The sequence below is a fragment of the Lichenostomus cassidix genome, chromosome 5 (genome assembly GCF_008360975.1).
Source record: "Lichenostomus cassidix isolate B80296 chromosome 5, HeHo_3.0, whole genome shotgun sequence".
Classification (NCBI taxonomy): Eukaryota; Metazoa; Chordata; class Aves; order Passeriformes; family Meliphagidae; genus Lichenostomus; species Lichenostomus cassidix.
Window position 1 is genome coordinate 23,335,445 of NC_139486.1, and position 19,359 is coordinate 23,354,803.

General features: G+C 42.2%; 3 protein-coding genes across 5 annotated transcripts in view; 2 read left to right on the forward strand and 1 right to left on the reverse strand.

Annotated features, from left to right (window-relative positions):
• The window catches only part of ENTPD5 (ectonucleoside triphosphate diphosphohydrolase 5 (inactive)), a 30,017-nt gene extending 24,402 nt beyond the window's left edge, over positions 1 to 5,615 (forward strand). The window contains exon 16 of one of the 2 annotated variants that reach the window (XR_014852551.1): positions 462 to 5,615. The gene's annotated coding sequence lies outside the window, so the exon portion shown is untranslated. The remainder of the gene's footprint in view (positions 1 to 461) is intronic. The other variant, XR_014852552.1, reaches the window with a different exon arrangement.
• Positions 46 to 9,376, reverse strand: COQ6 (coenzyme Q6, monooxygenase). 2 transcript variants are annotated; one of them, XM_085061828.1, is made up of 12 exons: positions 9,188 to 9,376; positions 7,237 to 7,371; positions 6,525 to 6,583; positions 5,308 to 5,431; positions 4,739 to 4,869; positions 4,318 to 4,425; positions 4,163 to 4,225; positions 3,732 to 3,839; positions 3,139 to 3,341; positions 1,875 to 1,990; positions 1,300 to 1,466; positions 46 to 206 (listed from the first exon to the last, which is right to left on the reverse strand). In XM_085061828.1, the coding sequence occupies exons 1-12, from the start codon at positions 9,363 to 9,365 to the stop codon at positions 177 to 179; spliced, it is 1,422 nt and encodes a 473-aa protein (XP_084917954.1). In that variant the 5' UTR covers positions 9,366 to 9,376; the 3' UTR covers positions 46 to 176. The 2 variants fall into 2 exon arrangements, with proteins under 2 accessions (XP_084917954.1, XP_084917955.1); XM_085061829.1 differs by lacking the exons at positions 4,739 to 4,869; positions 5,308 to 5,431.
• A 133-nt stretch (positions 9,377 to 9,509) lies between these two features.
• On the forward strand, positions 9,510 to 17,385 carry FAM161B (FAM161 centrosomal protein B). The gene is made up of 8 exons (XM_085061824.1): positions 9,510 to 9,854; positions 11,042 to 11,604; positions 13,308 to 13,645; positions 14,041 to 14,168; positions 14,454 to 14,621; positions 15,130 to 15,229; positions 16,642 to 16,772; positions 16,989 to 17,385. Exons 1-8 carry the CDS (start codon positions 9,706 to 9,708, stop codon positions 17,077 to 17,079), a joined length of 1,668 nt encoding a protein of 555 aa, XP_084917950.1. The 5' UTR covers positions 9,510 to 9,705; the 3' UTR covers positions 17,080 to 17,385.
• The last annotated feature ends 1,974 nt before the right edge of the window (positions 17,386 to 19,359 follow it).

Here is a 19,359-nt window from a genome sequence, read left to right on the forward strand (position 1 = left end):
CTTGAGGAGGGCAAATGAGACAGAGCTTTTGCATAAACCAGTGGATGATGTAATACAGAGCTCAATCCCTCCGTTTTATTGTAAATTAAAATAACAATTCAAAGGTTCGAGTCAGGCACAGTCCTTTTAAGGGCAATGCATTCACAGGCAAGCTGCTGTTCCAGACTGACAACAGATCACTTGCTGGCAAAAGCCATGATTTGCTCCTAAAAGAGAAGAAAAAGAGAAGTAATTCATAAGCGTGTGTTGTAGGAAGAAGCTTTAGGCACGTTCCCTTTTATGTAAATGAACAACAGGTTTTGGCCAGTCTTTCTAGCCACATGCAGAGAACCTATCCCTGTGTCCTAGAAAATTAACAGAATTGTAGTGTTCCTTTTTTTCCCAAGTAGCACAAAACTGGTGTTACAAACAGGTTCTTTGCTCAGAAAAGAGGTCTTCATTTGTTCTTTTCTTTCAAACAGAGAAAGAGAAAAAAAATTCTGACCACTGAAGCCGCAGCATTGTCTTCTTTAATGAAGACACTGTGCCAATGGCAGCTGCTTTGCCTTAGGAATGTACTGATTTTCAACTCTGGAGTGTCTCAGCTCTGACCACAGCACAAAGGAAACAGAGCACCTCTGTTTAATATGAAGAATAAATGAAATAAAAATTGAAATCCAGAAATGAGGAATCTAATGTGGTGGTGCTTGGGAGCTTTGAGAGCAGAGGGTTTAAGGAACCTCACAAAAATTCAGCAACTAGGTCAAGACAGTGAGTTCAGGCAGATATTATGCCAACAGAGGGTCTATGTTTAAGACAGAAGCTCCTCACCACTGCCTTCCTCAGGTAATTTCCATTTTAGGGACTTGAACTTCTGCCACAAGGGAACAATTCACAAGGCAAAAGTTAAGTCTGAGCTGCACACTGCATCTGTAAAGTCACATGATGTCTTAGTGAAGACATGTCTTCCTAGGGCTTGGTTTTTTTCTGTGCATTGCCGGAATACAATTCAAGGTTTGATTTTCAATTCGATAGCAAAATAATTCTGATGACCTCTAACTCCTGACTACTGATACAGAATGTAAGACACTTAGATCCTTTATATTCCCTTGTGCTGCAGGGATACAACCAGTCTACTACTGACCCATCAGTTATTTAGGAACTCCTCAGGCCCATTCAGGACACAAACCCCCTAGTTTAAACAAGTAGTATTTTCCAACCAAAAATGTTTCATTTAAAACAAACAAAAATCTTTACATCTTGTGTATATTTCACTAATAGTTTTGGACAATATCTACACCCCTGAAGTGAGTTCCTTACTTTGACAGGAGGCAGGGCATTTGTTGCTTGCAATCCCCATGTCCTCAGCAACACCAGAGGAGCCAGTGTGGTGGAGTACAGCCTCTTTAGCACATCAGTAGCAGCTATCAAGGAGACATTGTGCCTCTGACGTTCTGTTTCAAACTTAAGGAGGTGCTTTAAGGAGCCTGGAAGATATAATTGAATGCTTCTATTACACTTGATGTGCCACAAACAACTGTGCATCTTGTCTATAGAGCAGTTTCCTCTAGCAACTGAAAGAGAACAGAGAAATGGTCCATTCCAATAAAGACCTCCTTCTACCAGCTAGTGCTCTTCATCTCACCCCGTCTTTAATTACCATCCTGCAGAGCTTTATTTTTTGTAAAGCAGCTTTAAGATTTGTGGGATGGAAACTGCATCCAAGAATCTTAAACTGTTCCACAGCCAATAGACATTAGAACACCTTTGCTTCAACAAAGCTCGTGCTTTCAAACACAAGACAGGAGCATGCTTAACCATGCTTGTCCTGGTGTAGCAGCAAAGGCCTGGAAGACCAATCCTCTTAGTGCTACTGCATTGTTTTGGATCCTTACCCAGATCGCTCCCATTGAAGGCTGCTGCACTGAGGTGATGAGCTAAACATGCAATATCACCAAAGCCCAGGTTTACACCTTGTCCTGCAAGTGGGTGGACTCTGTGTGCTGCATCCCTGGAGCAAGAGAAGATAAATTTATTTTCTTTCTTGAATAAATCCACAATGGCTGACTAACCCCAGAAGGGATCAGTGTAGCACTCCTCACCTCTTTGCAATGAGCCACTTTAGAGCAGCATATGCGCTTTATCCAGCTTTATCCTTGCATGCTATGCTGAACTACCTGACTGCCTCTCCAGTTGTAAGAAGCAAGACAAAGGGGAGATAACAAAAAGCAGGTCTGAAAGGAAAAATTACAAACACGTGACTAGCAAAAGTCCTCTCAGATCATGTCTGGAACAGGCCTTAATGTTTTTTAAGTGGCCTCAGCACAACAGAAGCTCTGTCAATGGCACATTGCACAAACACAAAGTGGACAGGTCATGAGTGTAAAGAAGTGGGATATCATTGAATAGAAACAAAACCAGGTTCTTCTATGAACAAACTTATCTGTAAAGGACAAAGCAGACATGTTGATATGGGAGTCACAAAGTTAGAGAAATTAAAGGAAGTTTTGATACAAAATGCAAGATCATGTACTTTACCAAGCTATAAAGCCCAGAATACTCCCAAGAATAGAGTGGCTCGCAGATTGGAAAGATGAAAAGTGTAGTACACTGAAGTATAGCACAGCATCCAAGAATTAAATAAAATAAATGAAATTTAAAAATTAAATAAAAGCTACCACCATACTGCAGCTGTGGCAGAGAAGAAAGTACATGCAACTTTAGAAATTAAGTAATGAGGTATTTTCCTATTTCAATCGGCCACCATAAAAACGTCTCTGACATCCCATATGGAATAATTTTTGTCATTTGTGTTCAAGAAGGGTGAGTTTAAAACTCAAACTGGTGCACAGAATGGCTGCTACAATGTTTGGGGAAGTACAGATCCAGCATGAGATACTGGATTGTTTCACTGGACTGTACAAACCAGAAGAGGAAAATAATTCTCATTCCATTTACACAGAAAGCACACATACTGGGCAGAAAGCTACTCATACAAAAGGACAGGAGGGCACACAGAACAAACTGGATCTGGATAAAGTCAAACTGGAACAACATCTTATCTCTAACATCTGATTTGTTGACTAGGAGTTGCTATCCTCACTTCATTTCTAACCACACGCCACCCACTCACCCAAGGGCTCCCGCTGAGGAGCTCACCCGATCAGAGCCACGCGGTGCTGCACATACTCTGTCGCGTGCCCCATTCCAAGAGGGAACATGGCTCGGCTCTCTGCATCGACCTTGGCAACGCTTGGCGGCAGCTGACGGACTGCAGTCCCCGAGGGCTTCAGGAGGGAAACGGCAGAACGAAACAGGGCCCCAGCAGTGTCAATGAAGTCGGAGTGGTTTATGTTGCTCCACTGAAAAAGCCAAACAAATCTTTGGAAGTTGACCCAAACTAGACGTATAAAAGAATACAGCTGAAAAAAATCTGAGTTCCAAATACTGAGTTTTAACCAGTTGGACAAAACTATACAGTAGAAAAAACTATCTTCACCATTTTAGGGCATACCATTTCCAACTAGGGTGAGCCTACCTTTTGGAAATTTAGGTCAACTTCTGTGACTTTCAGAACTAACCTAATTCAATCCCAAGGGGTCATCTCTTCTTTGCTAAGTGCCTTTTTAATTTCATTCTCACCAGAGGAAAGAACTTCAAAATCCACCTCTCCCATTACTGTTGTTTAAGCTACAGGGCTCTATTCTATTTTTCAAAGCCTCATACCTGCCTCATACAAAGCTGATACTCACAAAGGCAGAGTTGATGCTATCCACAAAACTTTCCTCATCCATAGCGAGAAGTTCCGATGCATGGTCATGAGACGTAGACCAGACCAGAGAGCTGGCAGTGTCAGACAGCTAGTTTAAGAGAATGTGAAGGGTAAATATCAAGAGAAAAAGTAGCAAAAATAAATATTCAGAGCAAAGATTTCCCCACTGCCCTGCCTCACACCAGCCCCTCTGAAAATTATGCTTCCAGCCCAACTTGTAACAAGTGGGAAATACCAAGGATAAAGTGAGAGGGCAGGAGGCAAAAAACCCAATAAATGAAGCCTCAAGGGCAGATGCACAAATTCTTAAGAGACAGAACAAACACAGAAAGACACAGACCGAAATAAAGTTAATAACTACAAGAAAATAAAATTTTTAAAAATCATCCAAAAAATACAGAGTCACCCTACCGGAAGAAGTGCAATTGGCCCGGTGGGAAGGAACCTCTGCCATGCTACATTATTGTCTGTGGCCTACAGTGGAAAGAAGCAAGTGGGCAGTGAGCCAGATCACTCTCTTAAGCTGTTCTGCTGCTTACGGAAGAATCAATTTAGCAGAATTTTACCTCAGATAAATGGAGAGTTGCCACCACAGCTGACTGGTCATACTGATGTTCCACATTCTTAATTTCAGCTTCCTTCCGGACTACAGAGTTATGACCATCTGCACCAATCTGCAAAACAAAGATATGTGTGCAACTTCTTCAGCAGCTCCTAGAAAGCCAGTACTTCACTCTACAAACCTCAGCCTTTATATATTGTCTGTTCATTCAGAAGAAAAACAAACTCCCCAAAAAACAGAAGAGGTGGCCCCTTCTGCTCTTCTCCAGTTCAGCAGTGTCTCTTTGCCCTGTGTCCCACAGCCACTCACCTCACTCTTGCACTCCACGTGGGTGGAGCAGCACACATGGAATCAGAACCAAATCCAGTGGAAAGGACTTGGGTTAGAGAGAAAGCCTGACCAACAGAAATAAAGAGCTTAGTTACCAGCAGCTTGGTCTGAAGTCTGCGTCCATCAGCTAACTCAACTTGCACCCAAGGGCTTGTGTCGCAGCTGTGGGAAGGAAGGGGCCAGGTGTACTTGACTGCTCTGCTCCTGTAGAAAACCTCCACCCGGTCTGATGGGAACACAAAGCACCATGGTCACAGCATGACACACACAGGAAAAAAGGAAACATTGCTGTAACAGCCAAGGCCATGCGTGTCTTAACAGCACCCTAGCAGCTGACCCTACAATTCTCAAGGCACCCTGAAAGAACAGATCTGGACAAGCCCTTGTCACTGCCAGGCCTGCTCTGGACAAGTAGCTACAGATCTTTTAATTAAGTCTAATTTTGGAGAGACTGTATTCTGGAGAACTACATATGCAAGTACTTTCCTACTGGGTAGCCTTTGGAAGACAGATTTCTCCCTCCCTTCCCAGTTCCAGAAGCTGCCCATTTCTCAAGAGTTACTTGTTAGTCAAATTTCTCACTCTCAAGACTTAGTACACTCAACAGAAGGCAAGTATTGAAGCTATCTGCAGGAAATAAAACATTAAAGAAGTTGTCCACTACCTGCTACTGCATCTAACTGTTTTGTGAGAGCAGACATAATGACATCATTCTCCACTATGTAACCCATGTCATCTAAGTCATCTTTCTCAAAAACGATCATGGCTTCTGAACAAGCATCCCACACCTACAAAGAAAAAAATACATTACATGAAGCTATGTGATAAAGAAGTGCTGTCCATTTCTGGGACTTAACAGCAAAAAGACATGGCAATCTAGAAATACAGAACTAGAGGAAACATCTTGGATTACTGTCTGTTCCCAGCATCACATAATTAATTTCATTAAATGATTTAGCTTAAGCTCAAGAAGTAATTCCCGGTCAAGTTTTTTATCCTTACTTTCCTGTTACATAATTGACAAATAAAGCTACCCTACAACCTTGCTGTAGATTAACCCTAGCAGGCAGCTCAGCCCCATGCAGCTGCTTCCTCACTCCTCTCCACTGGGATGGGGAAGAAAACTGGAAGGGTGAAAGTAGAAAACTCATGGGTTGAGGTAAACACAGTTCAATAGGAAAAGCAAAAGTCACACGTGCAAGCAAAGCAAAACAAGGAATTAATTAATTCACTGCTTCCCAAGGGCAGGCAGGTGTTCAGCCATCTCCAAGAGAGCAGGGCCCCATCAAGCATACTGGTTACTTGGGAAGACAAACACCATCACTCTGAACTTCCCTTCTTTCCTTCTTCTTTTCCTTGGCTTTTATTGCTATGCATGACACTATATGATATGGAATATCAGTCAGGGTCAGCTGTCCAGCTGTGTACCTTCCCAGCTTCTTGTGCATCCCTGCTCACTGGCAGGGCAGTGTGAGAAACAGAGACAGCCCTGGCACTGTGAGCGCTGCTCAGCAATAAGTTAAAACATCTCTTTGTTGCCAGCACTGGTCACAAATCCAAAACACAGCCCCATAAAAGCTGCTATGAAGAGAACTAACTATCCGAGCCAAACCAATATGCTCTTTACCATTATTTCCTGACTAACACACATCTCAGTATCTACAGCTTCCATTAGGAGTGCACCTTTCAGCCTGTAATACCGAGACCCTGAGGACAGGTATTTCTGAGCAGACTGCTACCCACAAAATAGGGACAGGAATAAACATAAGCATGACCTGCCCTTTACCAAAGAAAGAAAAACCTTTGTATCATTGATGTAAGTACTTTTGAGAATTCAGAGTAGACAGACACATAGTATATTTGCAGCCCTAAGTCAGGCACCTGCATTCGTCGGAAGGGTTTGAATCTCAGGCTGCAGACATGATCCCAGGCACCACAGCCTGAAACAGAAAAAGGATACAAATACATGGAGATACAGGCTCACATGTGACACTGAGACCAAAACAAAACTGAAGCCCACTCCATACTCTCCTCCACCCTTCCCTGACTATGCTCAGGTTCAGCTTGCACCATCCAGACAGGGCCAGATCTGCCTCAATGCTATCATAGCTCCAGCACCACACTGCTTTACTGTTAACACAAGCCAGCAGGAGAGAAACAAGAGCTCTGTGTGAACTCTCACTGGCCCATCACTGGGTAATAAAACAGACACAGAAACACACAGCCATTATTGTAGGGAACATTTCTTTCTCCACAAGGAATTAAGGCTCAAATATGTCTTTAAAATGACAATCCTCATTAATTCAGGATTGAGTTACTAGACTACAAAGCACTAAGTTTCATTTGTGTATAGAACATTCCAGGTGCTGTAGAGAGCACCTTTCACTAACTTAGTACCCCAAATATTTATATAATAACAAATCAGACCAAGATACCAGAACACAGATCCCTGTAATCAAGAGAAGTCTGATTTAATAACCACAACTAAACATGTAGGATACTAAGAAACAAAGGCAAAAAAGAAGAGTTTTTGCTTAAACAAAACAAGCTTGAATATAAATGTTAAAAATGCAAACAACAAAATCATACTTACTCCTTAGGAGGGTTGCTGATCCTGGGGAGATGGAACTGACCCTGTTACTGTAACTGTCTGGCATGTGATCATATTCTTTCCTAGGACCAGCCTCCAGCAAAGCAATCTTCTTATCATGGAAGTGGATATCATGCCCTAAAATAAGCAAATACATTATTTGTTTCAAAACTCCTGCCAAAAATCTCATTTCCTATTTCTGTCTCAGTAACACCTGAATCTTTGTAATAATACAGAGTAGATGCAACATTTCATAAAGAAATACATTTACAATACAGGTTTTGACCTGTGTTGTATTTTAAAGCTTTATGACTTGTATTTTAAAGACTTTTGTATTTTAAAGCTTTATGACTACAGTCCTGTTACTGAGATGGAAAACTCTTTTCCATTTAAAACAAGGACTACATATTTTCTTTTCATATAAAGTTTACATTTTCATACAGATTTGTGCCATTTTTTAAAGAAAATTCATTAGTGGAGTATTAACAAGTGAAACCTGCAGTGTTTACTCCATGCACAGAACACATGTTCCAGAGCCTAAACATAAATTCACCTTTTAGAAGAAGAGATCAAAATACTCTAATGTAGTATCAACTTCTATGATACTACATTAATTATATTAATGTTTTTTCTGTCCTTACATTCTAACAATGGCATAGTACAGGCAGTTTAGACTTTGAACTTCCAGTTAAAGGGAACTGAAAAAAATGAAGACTCAAGTAAAGCATTAAACACTGCAGCTGAGCTGGCCATGCTTGCTGCATCCAACCACCAGAGATGCAAAAGGTACTGAGGACAGAAATTATGTCCTTGCAATCTCTAGAGCTTACTACTACAGCAGCCCTAAAGACAGCAGTGTCCTGGGCATATTTTCTAGATTATGCACAGTAATAACCTCATCTCTTGAGAAGTCCCAAACCTGCTTGTCAGCCTTAGATATCACTGCTGGAGGGGATCCTTATACTGTCTCAAATCCACTGTGCTCTTGTCTCACAATACAAGCAGAACATAAGTATGCAAGGAAAACCCTTATACTCGTAAAACACTTATTGCTCAGGATCTTTGGCTCTTCTGTGCACTATTTTCTTTAGGTTTCTGTCATTATTGCACCCTTCTGAATCCATGTTGCAAATAAAGAAGCAGCCCGTGCTCTCATGGTCTCTAATGATACAAAACAAGCAGAAATCCATTTTAAATTGGTATTCCAGTGTTTAAACTAGAGGGTTAGAGAATGAAACTTGGGATTAGATAATAACAATTAGAGGAACGGAGCAACTCACCTACAAGGAAAGGGTGAGAGAATTGGGTTTGTTCAGCCTGGAAAAGAGATGGCTTAGGGGTGACTGAATGGTGGCCTTCCAGTACCTGAAGGGAGCCCACGAGAAAGACAAAAAGGGACTTTTTACAAGATCAAGTAGGGACAGGACAAGGAGGAATGGATTCAAAGTGAAAGAGAGGAGGTTTAGATTAGGTATTAGGAGGAAGTTTTTGCTGTGAGGGTGGTGAGACACTGGAACAGGCTGCCCAAAATAGCTGTAAGTCTGCAGCCCTGGAGTGCTCCAGGCCAGGCTGGATGGGTCTATGGAGGGTGTTCCCACACACAGCACGGCGGGTGGAACTAGATGATATTTAAGGCCTCTTTCATTCTACGATTCTATGATCAGAAAAGGATTTTCAGTGACGGGTGACATTACCACCAGCTAGTCAAGGATGAGCATGTTTCACAGAAACACGACAGTCTGCAGCATTCCAAGTCCTGGCTCCACTAACAGCTACGCTCACACACGGATGGGGCTAGGCTCATCGCTGACCAGCTCACCAAACAGCTTCAAGTCAATTTTAGAGCGTTGCCATACGAGGACGCAGGACCAAGGAGATCCCGCAGCAGGATCTTGGACATTGAGATCCTACACACGCTTATCTCACACTGCGGGCGAGTGGGTCACAGCCTTACCGAGCACGGCGGCCATGGCGCTCCCGACCATACCCCCACCCGACACCACCACATCGTAGACCGGCGGGGCGGCGCTGGCGCTGGCGGTGGCGGTGGCGGGGCGGAACGGGGCGCGGGGCCCTGGCCGCAGCCGCGCTCCGAGCGGGGCCAGCAGCGCCCGCCCGCGCAGCGCCGCCATCGCCGCGGAACTGACGGCGGCCGGAAGTGGCGCCGCGAAACCACGACAACGCCGTGCGCGCCGCCGGACTCGTGTCTGATTGGCTGCTTGATGCCCATGGGGCGGGGCTAGGCGGCGCTGGCGGCGCTGATTGGCGGAGGCCGGGCTGAGGCAGGGCACGCAGTGAGGCGGGGCGCGGCCGCGGCGCTCCGGGCGGGGGAGGCGGTGGAGTCGCGCTCCCGAAACGAGCGCTTCCCGATTTATTTCATCTCTTCCAGGTGACGCGACATCCCCTTAAGCTGTAATACGCCGATTGCCCGTTTCCCAGCGCCGGGCAAGGAGCTGGGAGCATCCTCTCGGGATGGGAGGCCGGCGGTCTCCGTTAGAACCGGGCGTACCGTGCCAGGCAAAGTTATGGGATGACCTCGGGGTGTTCGAAGAAGATGAGGAGCTGGAGGGTTTCAGGAGGGAGGCGGAAGTTCTGCGTGAGAAGCTGAGGGAGGCTCTCAGGTAGGATGATGATACCCGGTACGGAGGGCAGGATGGGGTGCGGGATTCCTGCTCGTTCTGGCCAGTGAGGAGGCGGAGCATGAAGTTCCAAAATGCACGTGTGTAGTGCCAAAACACTAGCCACAGGTGTGTTCACAACAGGGAGGATGGGGTCAGTGGGTGCCCACGTAAGCAGCATTCACATAAAACACGAACAGCACAAATCCTCATCCCACTCACCAGCTGATCATGCTTAAAACGTGCCAGCAGATCACACACGCTTCTGTCCAGCATCCAGCCTTCAGAGCTATGGTCTTTCCAACGCTGAGCTCTCAGATGTCTTTCTCTGTGTTTAGTCTAGCTTGACATTCAGTAGCAGGTCACATATGCATGCTCTTACAAAGAAAATAGTTTATGAAGAAGAGAGTGCAGCAATCACCAGCAAGTGTATTGACCAGGAGTCTGTTCACACAGGATCTGCACCTTCTGTTTCCCCCCTTTTTTCCCTTTCCTGTTCTTGGTCCACTGTGATTCACCTTGATCCTTCTTTTGCCTGTATTTGTTCCTTCCCTAAAGTCTCCTAAGTTTCACTCACTTTCACAATTACCCTCAGACATCCTATGAGACATTTGCTATTTTAATGAGACCCAGGATAGTGTCAGGTGGGGTTTTTTTCTTACTATCAATAATATGGTCATCTTCTCAGCTACAAAGTTTCCAGCTGAACCTCTCAAGCATCACACTAAAGCAGTTTCTTGCAATGGCATTCCCATCAGCATCCCAGGAATGCTAGTGCTTGGTACTGTTTGTTAGGATTTGTGCATCTGCGTGCATAATTTATTGCCTCTCCTGCGTTTGTCTTTTATGCTGAGTAGCTATTAGCACGATAACCCTAAAGTTGGAAATTCCTGGTTTGCTTGTGGCCTTTTTGGCAATAGAGTTCTAGCAGCATAATAAATTGCGTGACAAAGCCAAATAGGCCTAATTTCCATTTTATACATGGAAAACATAAACCAAGCAAAGCTTTGCTCACAAACTTTGGTAGCAAAGCAAAATATGGAGTCTGAGAATGACAAATGCTAGGTCTGTCTTTTAACAACCAGCTCAGCCTACGGGGTCTCTCTCTCTTAATCAATAGTGTCTCCCTTCTTTTAACTCTGTTTGTTAATAATTTCACTTATTTCCCCTTCATAATGTCTTTGTCTTAGTCACACATCTGGTAACAAAAGGCAGTCCAGTTCTTTGACCGACCTCACCTCGGACAGTACCTGGGATCAGCAAAAGCCTCACTTGTTTCCTAAATCCCGGTTGAGGCCCAAAAGTGCTTCATCTCCCTGGATTCCTTCCATCACCATCCCTCAGCCTTTCAAAATGACACTACGGGAAGCTCGCAAAAAATCCGAGTTGATGAAGTCATACATGTTTCTTGAACTAGACAAACAGAGAGACATAAGGCAAAGCCAGGATGAAGCTGAATGTCAGAAACAATTCCGGGCACAACCTGTACCTGCCCATGTGTTTCTGCCCCTTTATCAGGAAATAATGGAGCAGAATGAGATTCGCAGGCAAGCAGCAACACAGAAAAGAAAGGAGCTGCTACTTTCAACACAGCGGCCCTTCAGTTTTCTGGAGAAAGAAGAGAAAAAGAAAGAAGCTATCAGACAAAAGTTCCTGGCAGCAGCAACGCCAAATGAGAGCTCCAAACAGAAGCAAGCCAGTAAAAAAGTTCCTAAATCTACTTATGACTCACTTCTTGGAGATAAACTCAAAGGTAACATGCCAGGGCTCTTTCTGTAAAAGCACCTCCCTGCCTGCCCCTTGCTGTCTCCATGCTGGGAGGTAAGATCATGGCCCATAGGGCATTACTTGGAGCGTAAGGCCAGTGTCATTATATCCCCTGGTGTTGTTGAGTCTCCTGTGCGTCACTGGTCATTACATTTTGTTTAGATACCCTTGCAGTAGGGATGCCCTAAGTTTATTAGTCTTTTATCAGTGTCAGCAGCAGCAGTTCATTTCCACTCCCCAGAAAATCTCAGCACATTGAGCTCTTCAGACAGATTTCCATACCCATTTTGCTGCAGATCGTGACAGTTTGGGATTCCATACCTTTGGTTATGCTAAAGGGACTGAGATGATTTGTGGCACAAACATGAAGACAGATGTAGTGCCATAGTCTCTAAGGTCCATGCCGTATCTTAGATCTGACAATTTTACTCCTACCCAAGTGATCCATGCTGTACAGAGCCCCGAGGAGAGGAGAAAAATATTTCCTGAGCCCAAATCAGACAATTAGTTTGGTTCTAAGTGACAGTGTAGTAGTCTGGTCTCTCCTACCATTCTCTGATGTTCCCAGTTACCTTCCCACTTGCACTGGCTTAAGTGCTAAAACAGGGGAAGTAGGTGCCAGGACCATTCTAGTCAGAAGGACAGCCAAGGAAATGTTACTGATGCTTGCTTGCTTGCTTGCTTTTAGATGGCTTAAGCCACCACAGTTGAAAGTTTGAAGTAAGCAGTACAGACTTCATGCTTGAATGTGGGAACTAAGCCAGTCCTTAATAATTCTCATGGCTTTTCTCATCCTTTTCTCTTTTTTTACTTGTTTCCCAGTGATTTCTGCTTGAGGATACACCAGTTCAGTTTCCGTCAGAAAACATTCTGCTGGGGTGTATTAACCTAAATAGATTAGAAAGATAAAAGGCAGCAAAGGACAAACCACTGTTCCATTTCTATCTGGTATACGAGAAGAGAAATGAACATTTCATACTTCAGTCAGTGAAAACCTATAAATAGACTCAAAACCATCTTATTTTTGCAAACAGCAGTATTGATTTTTTTTCCTAAAAGCAAAAAACCAACCCCCAGCCAACTGTCTGCATTTTCACAAATACTTAGTGCTGCACAGGGAAGGACTTCAGTTTGATGCTATAATCTGAAACACATTCTTTCTCAGGAAAGTTTGTCACAGAAGTCACAAAATGTGATTTATGCATCAAATGTTCCTTACTTAAAAGCTTTTCCAGTATAGACAATTACTGCTGGACATTACATAGAAAAGCCATCATCTGTTACAAGTATACTTGAACAACTCATTTGTACCACAGAGTCAACACTGTAAGTCCCAGATAAAAAGTACAACCTTGATTAACACTTCTGCAAGACAAAGGGCACAAGTTACCTGGCACCCCTAAGAGTAGAAGACCTGTTCAGTTATTGCTCTAATAAGTAAAGGAGATATCTAGAAATTAATGCCTAAGAAAGAGACCCTACCATAGTTTTACTGCTATCTTTGAATTATTTTTTCCTGGGAGGCAGAGGAGAGAAGGGCTGAAAAGGGTGAGAAGAAGTGCATAGGATGTTTGGTCTCCTGTATGTGTAGCTGCCATCATAATGGAAAGTTTAGACTTGGGTGGTGGCAACTTTGCAGCTTTTTATGTCATTCATACTCTTGTCATTGCTTTCCTTTGGATCCATTAGAAGCTGAACTCTACAGGGAAATTCGCATTCAAATGAGAGCAAAGGATTTGCTCAAGAGCTCCGTAGCTCCCATCGATACCAGCAACTGTCGGAGGGAGCCTCAGTCCCGAACTGCGACCAGGACTAAGCAGGAAAGACTTGGCTTCTTACAGGACAACGGTTTCAGCTTCAAGCCAAAGATTAATCCAACAATACCAGATTTTGAAGAACTTTACTGGGCATTTCAGAGGAAAGCAGTAATGAGACAAGAAATCAAAGAGCCAACTCGTAATAAGCCATTCAAGCTAAGAACCTCCAATCTCCATGCCAGGCAGAGGCAGGCTAATGAAAAGATAAAGGTGAGATACCTGGATATTTCTGTGGTACTGCTTTCTCCTGTCAAGATACCAACTTCTTTAGTTTATAGCACTTAATTATGAATAGTTAACATTCTGTGACCTCTGCCCTTGTATTGAGAGTACTGCAGAATTCTAGGCCAGACCAGAGAATAAAATTCTGCACAAAGAGATGAGCTATGACAGCTAAGGCTCAGTCACCCTTTCATAGCTCTAATCATGTCTCCTTCCCCTTGTCCCTCAGCCCATCCACATGTAAATCTCTGCTGATGGAAGAGAGAAGAATGAGTGCATTCTCATACCCCAGCTGTTCTCTTTGGTAGGCAAAGAACAGAGGAGATTCTGTACTAGCAACTCTCTGTGAACAAATACACTGAATGAAGTTTCATTTTTTTCAGGATTCTCAGAAGCTTTCCAAGGCTTCAGTGCAAAGAAGTCACTCTTTGCCTGGACTTTCCTCTCTCTCTTCCAACACCCTTCCTCTGCATATTACAGATGCAACTAGAAAGAGGGAATCAGCTATCAGGTAGGTAGAAAAGTTTGTCTACAAGACAGTATAGCTATGGACCAAAATGGAGGAAAAAACATCATTGTTTTCCCTCATCACATCAACTACAACAACAATACATTTCCTAAACGTTTCTCTGTCTTTTTTCTTTGTCAAGTCTTGCTCTGCCTCCCAGTTGATTTGGAAACTGCACACTTGTATGGCTAAAATTTTGCTTTTCATCCTTAGAGGACTACAAAAGTGAAATTCCCAGCTAGCATGTGGCCTGGCAGTGGGCTCATCAGTAACTTTTTTTCTATATAGATATGCCCAAGATAACAAAAAGGAAGGGGACAAAGAAGGAATTTATTGGCTGGAGAAGCAGAAAATGAAATGTCAAGCTATGCAAAAGTCTGTCAACAGCCGAGCAAAAGCACTGGATCCTCATAAAAGTCTGGAGGAAACACAAAAGGAGAAATCAAAACAGAACCGGTCAGTATCCTATTCTTCACAGAAATAAATGTTTGCTCCACTAACTGAGCATCATCAGATAATTCTTTAGAACAAATTGGGTCTGAAAACATTCCTAGCCTAACCTTCTTTGGCTGTTGTATCCATTCCACATTCATTTGGATTTCTTGACAATTCCACACTACTCCTTCCATATAGAACAGTTTCCTTTAGATTAACATTTGTAGAAACTAATTTGTACAAACCATTAAATTGTAATGTGTAACTTGGTACAGAACACATAAGAGACAAGGTTTTCTAAAAATGTGAACACTGCTTCCTTTTTTACAGTCTAGTAGAAGAGTTTTGCTAATAGGTCCAGCACTTGTCAGCAGTGGGGTATTTTCCCAGCATTCAGAATCAAGAAAATTACCAGAGTGATTCAAAGAATGAAACAGTTATCCTTTAAATCACATTCTGAGAATTCATCATTCCTGATCAGCTACAGTCAGAGGGAACCTATAGTAGACAGGCACTTTTTCCATTTCAGGCAAAATATGCAACAGAGAACAAAAGAATACAGAAAGGAGCTGGAAGAAATGCAACTGCGAGTCAAGAACAGACCATACCTCTTCGAACAGGTCACCAAGGTAACTGGCCAAAGTCCCAGAGTGTTTCTGGGAAATAGGATAAATTGTCTTTCATTTAAGACAGGGATTAAGAAATCTAGTCTCAAATTAATTAATGGATAAGAAGGTACAAACGGTTGCATAGTCTCTGGACTGCACTCAAAATACTACATGGAAAAGCCACCAAAGTGTAATTTAAATTCCTTCCTACCACTTGAAGCAGACATTCAAACTTATTTCTAGGAGCTTGCCAGTTCCTAGTATGTATTCCAATCACAGTATATGGTCTGATCAAAATCAAGGCCTTATCACACCAGAAATTATATTAATACCTATTCTGCACCTGAATGCCCTAAACTACAGTCTAGAGATGCAAAACTTTTTTCTTAAAACCTTCTCCAGTTAAGCACTTTTTCTTTGTACTTCTACTGCTACAGAAGAACATTAATTATGTTTACATCGCTTTTATCACCTGTAGGCTCTTCAATCTGGGGCTGCATTCAACACATCTCATCCATCACACAGTACCAGCTGCTAATCTGTATTGCACCTGAGGTGTAGATATAATAATCTGTACTGTGTCTTTTTCCCTGGGTTTTCTCTTCCAGTTCCACATCCTTGCAGGAATGACAGCTGCTTAGAAACACAGTGACAATACACTGACAGTATGCTGATTTTAAAATTTTCAACAGAAAGTACCTTCCTGGGTTGGGCTTTCTGTTCTGATAATAGAGGCAGAGAACACAAGTGTGATAAATATTAGTAACCTTTCTGTGTACCAGATTGAACACTATTGATAAGGGTGAATTCTTACCACTCATGTTGATACTACGTTTCTATTCTTCCATATAGAACACCTTAATCTTTAGGAAGTAACCAGTCCCTCTGGAAAACCCTATCTCAGACTATATCCATTTGTAAGGTTCATTTGGAGGCAGTGAGGATATAGGACCCAAGATGCTTGATTTTTAATTGAGCTGATACGAAGCTATTTCACAGGCACTCTCCATTTATTAACGCCACTGTTGTTAGTTCTTACCAATTACAAGCAAGCATGCTTCCAGGATTTCCCACAACTCTTTTTTGCACATACTTTTGATTTGAGTGTCAGTTAGGACTCAGAAACAAGTATACTAGTCTGGTAAGACCGGTCTGCAGTAGAAGGAGGAGAACAGAAGAAGGAAGAAAAAGAACCTGAAGCATGAAAAGGTGAGCTCTTGCTTTGAGAGATGTTAGACATTGTCCTACTATTCAGTTTTGGTACTATACTATATGGATTACAAAAACTTTGGACAGGAAGTTTCACTGTCCACTTGTCCCCATTAGGACTTTAAAACAAGCTGACTGTTTACAACACATCACTTTAAAACAAGCTGACTGTTGTGGGGAATCCCCAGTTCTATGTATTTACTGTTTAAGTTTTGATTTCATAGCATGATGCTCGTCAAGGAGCAGAGCGACACTACAGACACACCCTCCAGCAGGTTGGCCTAAGTGAAGAATTTGTAAGGAGAAAAGGGAAAGATGCCACTGACTTGCTGGAAGAAAAATCTGATGTTCACAGGTAATAAAAACAATGCAGTACAGCTCTTTTGTTTGTGACTAAAAATATTCTCCTTGTTCATGAATGTGAGCCAGTTTCTATAGTGTAGGAAAAATTAAATCACCTTCACTGCTCTTATTGAGCAGTGACTTTTCTCTCTGAATTCCTGTGACTGCACCCTATTTCATAGGCACAGGGCAAACCATTTCTGGTATTAGACAATAACTGTTTCTGCAGACTGCCGGAGCCTCGGGGTGAACAGGGTGACAGTACGGAACAGGAAGGAGTACCTCAGCAGGAACAGAGTGGAAAGGAAGTGGCAACATAAAAGCTTGCAGAAGAATCCATCGATCAGCTCTTTGACTTTTTTAGTTGAAGATTCTCCAGGTTAATCCTCAGGAACTTAATAGTTTAAGCTGACACCTAAGAATTGCGTGGGGTGAGATGGGAGAATTTAGTAAAAGGGAAAAAAACCCCAGCTGTTGTTTAGAGCATGTCTTGTTCAACCCAGCAAACGCTGCAGCCTCCCTTAGTCTTCAAAAGTGTCCCTCCCTTCAACAGTGTGAGCTGTTTCCCTTTCTTTAATGGGCAACAAAACAAGTTCAAGGGGTTGAAGCACTATCTTTGGATAAAAGTAGATTCATTCATGCCACAGTAGCACACAGGAAAGGGGGAATGCCTTCCAGTGTGCTAAACCTTGTTTTAGACACACATTTGGTAGAATGCTTTCAAACAAGGTATTTCTACAAAAACAATTATCAGGATTTGACCTACCTTGGGAGAAGGCTCAAAGAGAAGTCTTTCTCAGATGTTAATTCTTCATTCACTCACTACCAGTTCTGCTTCTTCCTCCCATTACTAAGAAGCAATAGTCATCCTATATTAAAAAATCTTCCATGTTTCAACATCTTACCAATTTAGGTCATTAATCTGGCCTAAGAAACAACCAAAGTTATGAAGAAGTTTGTAATTAATCAGTGCATCACTTTGAATTGCTTTTGTCCTAATTCTGTGATTACTGTGATATCAATGATCGATTTTGGAGGAAGAAAGATTAGGTATTAGGTATTAACTACCAGCATGTTGCACTCAAATGCCTGGCACATCTTGGTGTATCACACTGTAGTGTGATCACACTGTAATGATCTCCCTTTACCTGACACTAATAACCATTTCGAAAATAAAAATCCTTACCACCTGGAATGTTTTCTGAGAATTTTGCACTTTGAGATTAAAATATTTTAAATGGATATCATGTTTCTGTATTGCTCAGTTTCCTTATCAATTATCTTTTTTTCACTTACCTAAATAGAAGCTGTCTCTTTGTCACCTCAGTCCTTTTCTCCTCACACTGTAACAACACAACCTTATCATCAAATCACAAATACAGTACCTATTAGAGCTACGAAAACAGACAAAGATATAAAATGGAAATAATGACATTTTAAATCATAACAATGTACTAAATCCAAGAATTTGTGGCCCAGGGGTTTCACACTGCTGTGTTACAAGCTGAATGCCCTGGACTGCAGCAGTCCTCATTCCTGACTCAGACTTCACACCAAGAACAGGTTTAAGCACCTCGGAGGGTGCCAGGAAGGCTGTTACCAGTGTACCACTTCCTACATAGGTTTAATCATGTAGGACATAGAGAGGCTGTTCTTTCTCTGGGTAACCATATTGTCACCATGCCTTGCCACATTGAAAGAGGAAGGAAAGAAGATTACTTCCATGCTCTGTCTGTGGTCTAAAGCCTCTTTGTATGGATATATTTGGAGCAGTGGGATGGAATTTTAATACATACATTTTAAGAGGTATTTATTAAAATTGGTTGCTAATTTCCATAAAAATAGTTAATGATGCTGAAAAAAGACATTTCCAAGTATGTAGAGTGTAAAGGGAAACCTTACGAAAGGAGGAACAAAAGTTTGACTTTAAATTAATACATGATATTATGCCATATCCTTTTAACAAATACTAAGGTGACATGCATGAATATAGTAACAAATAAATTCAAGTCTTAACATTGGTCCCTAAACAGAAATTGCTGAAATGGGATCAAAGTAAAAGTATCAAACTAAGTAACTGAAACTGACATCTATATCTCTTGCTAAACAAAGTTTTGTTCTGAAAGGAGGATTACATTTCTGTGATCCTAAAAGAGATCTGTAATCTCTTAATATGTCTCAAAAATGGTATGGAAATAAAGAGTTTCCACTATGGTTGTAGATTTTTGCATCTTATGAAAATATTTTGTTATATTTAGTTACAAGATTTACAGCTGGTTCAGCTAACCTATAAAAATACTCTAGAAAAGAAGACATCTTGTTGGAGTATCTCCCATCAATTGTTGAGATGACAGCCTAAAACTGCATCAGACTTTGATTCCCAGGTACCTGGTGGAGCTTCTGCGGGAACCTCCAGGTTACAATACCTGTACCAGCAGCAGCACTTCATTTCCATTCAGATAGGGAGAAATGCAAACTCCAGGCATTCTCTTTGCATAGAAGCTATTATAGACACACAGTACCTTAGCAAGACTGCATTCTCAGTAATGCCAGTTCTGAAAAAAGTCTCTAACAAGAAATTCAAAACACCATGTGGTAGA

Bases quoted from the DNA above. Each gene is read 5' to 3' on its own strand.
- COQ6 (XM_085061828.1), bottom strand. From the start codon at position 9,365: ATGGCGGCGCTGCGCGGGCGGGCGCTGCTGGCCCCGCTCGGAGCGCGG. The intron at 6,584-7,236 runs GTAAGTATGATT...TTTCTGTTTCAG, and splicing joins ATCAGCAACCCTCCTAAGGA to GCTGTGGTGCCTGGGATCAT. The intron at 4,426-4,738 runs GTAACTAAGCTC...TTTGTTTTGCAG, and splicing joins GACTTCAGACCAAGCTGCTG to ATTGGTGCAGATGGTCATAA.
- FAM161B (XM_085061824.1), top strand. From the start codon at position 9,706: ATGGGAGGCCGGCGGTCTCCGTTAGAACCGGGCGTACCGTGCCAGGCA. The intron at 9,855-11,041 runs GTAGGATGATGA...TCTTTGTCTTAG, and splicing joins AAGCTGAGGGAGGCTCTCAG to TCACACATCTGGTAACAAAA. The intron at 13,646-14,040 runs GTGAGATACCTG...CATTTTTTTCAG, and splicing joins AGGCTAATGAAAAGATAAAG to GATTCTCAGAAGCTTTCCAA.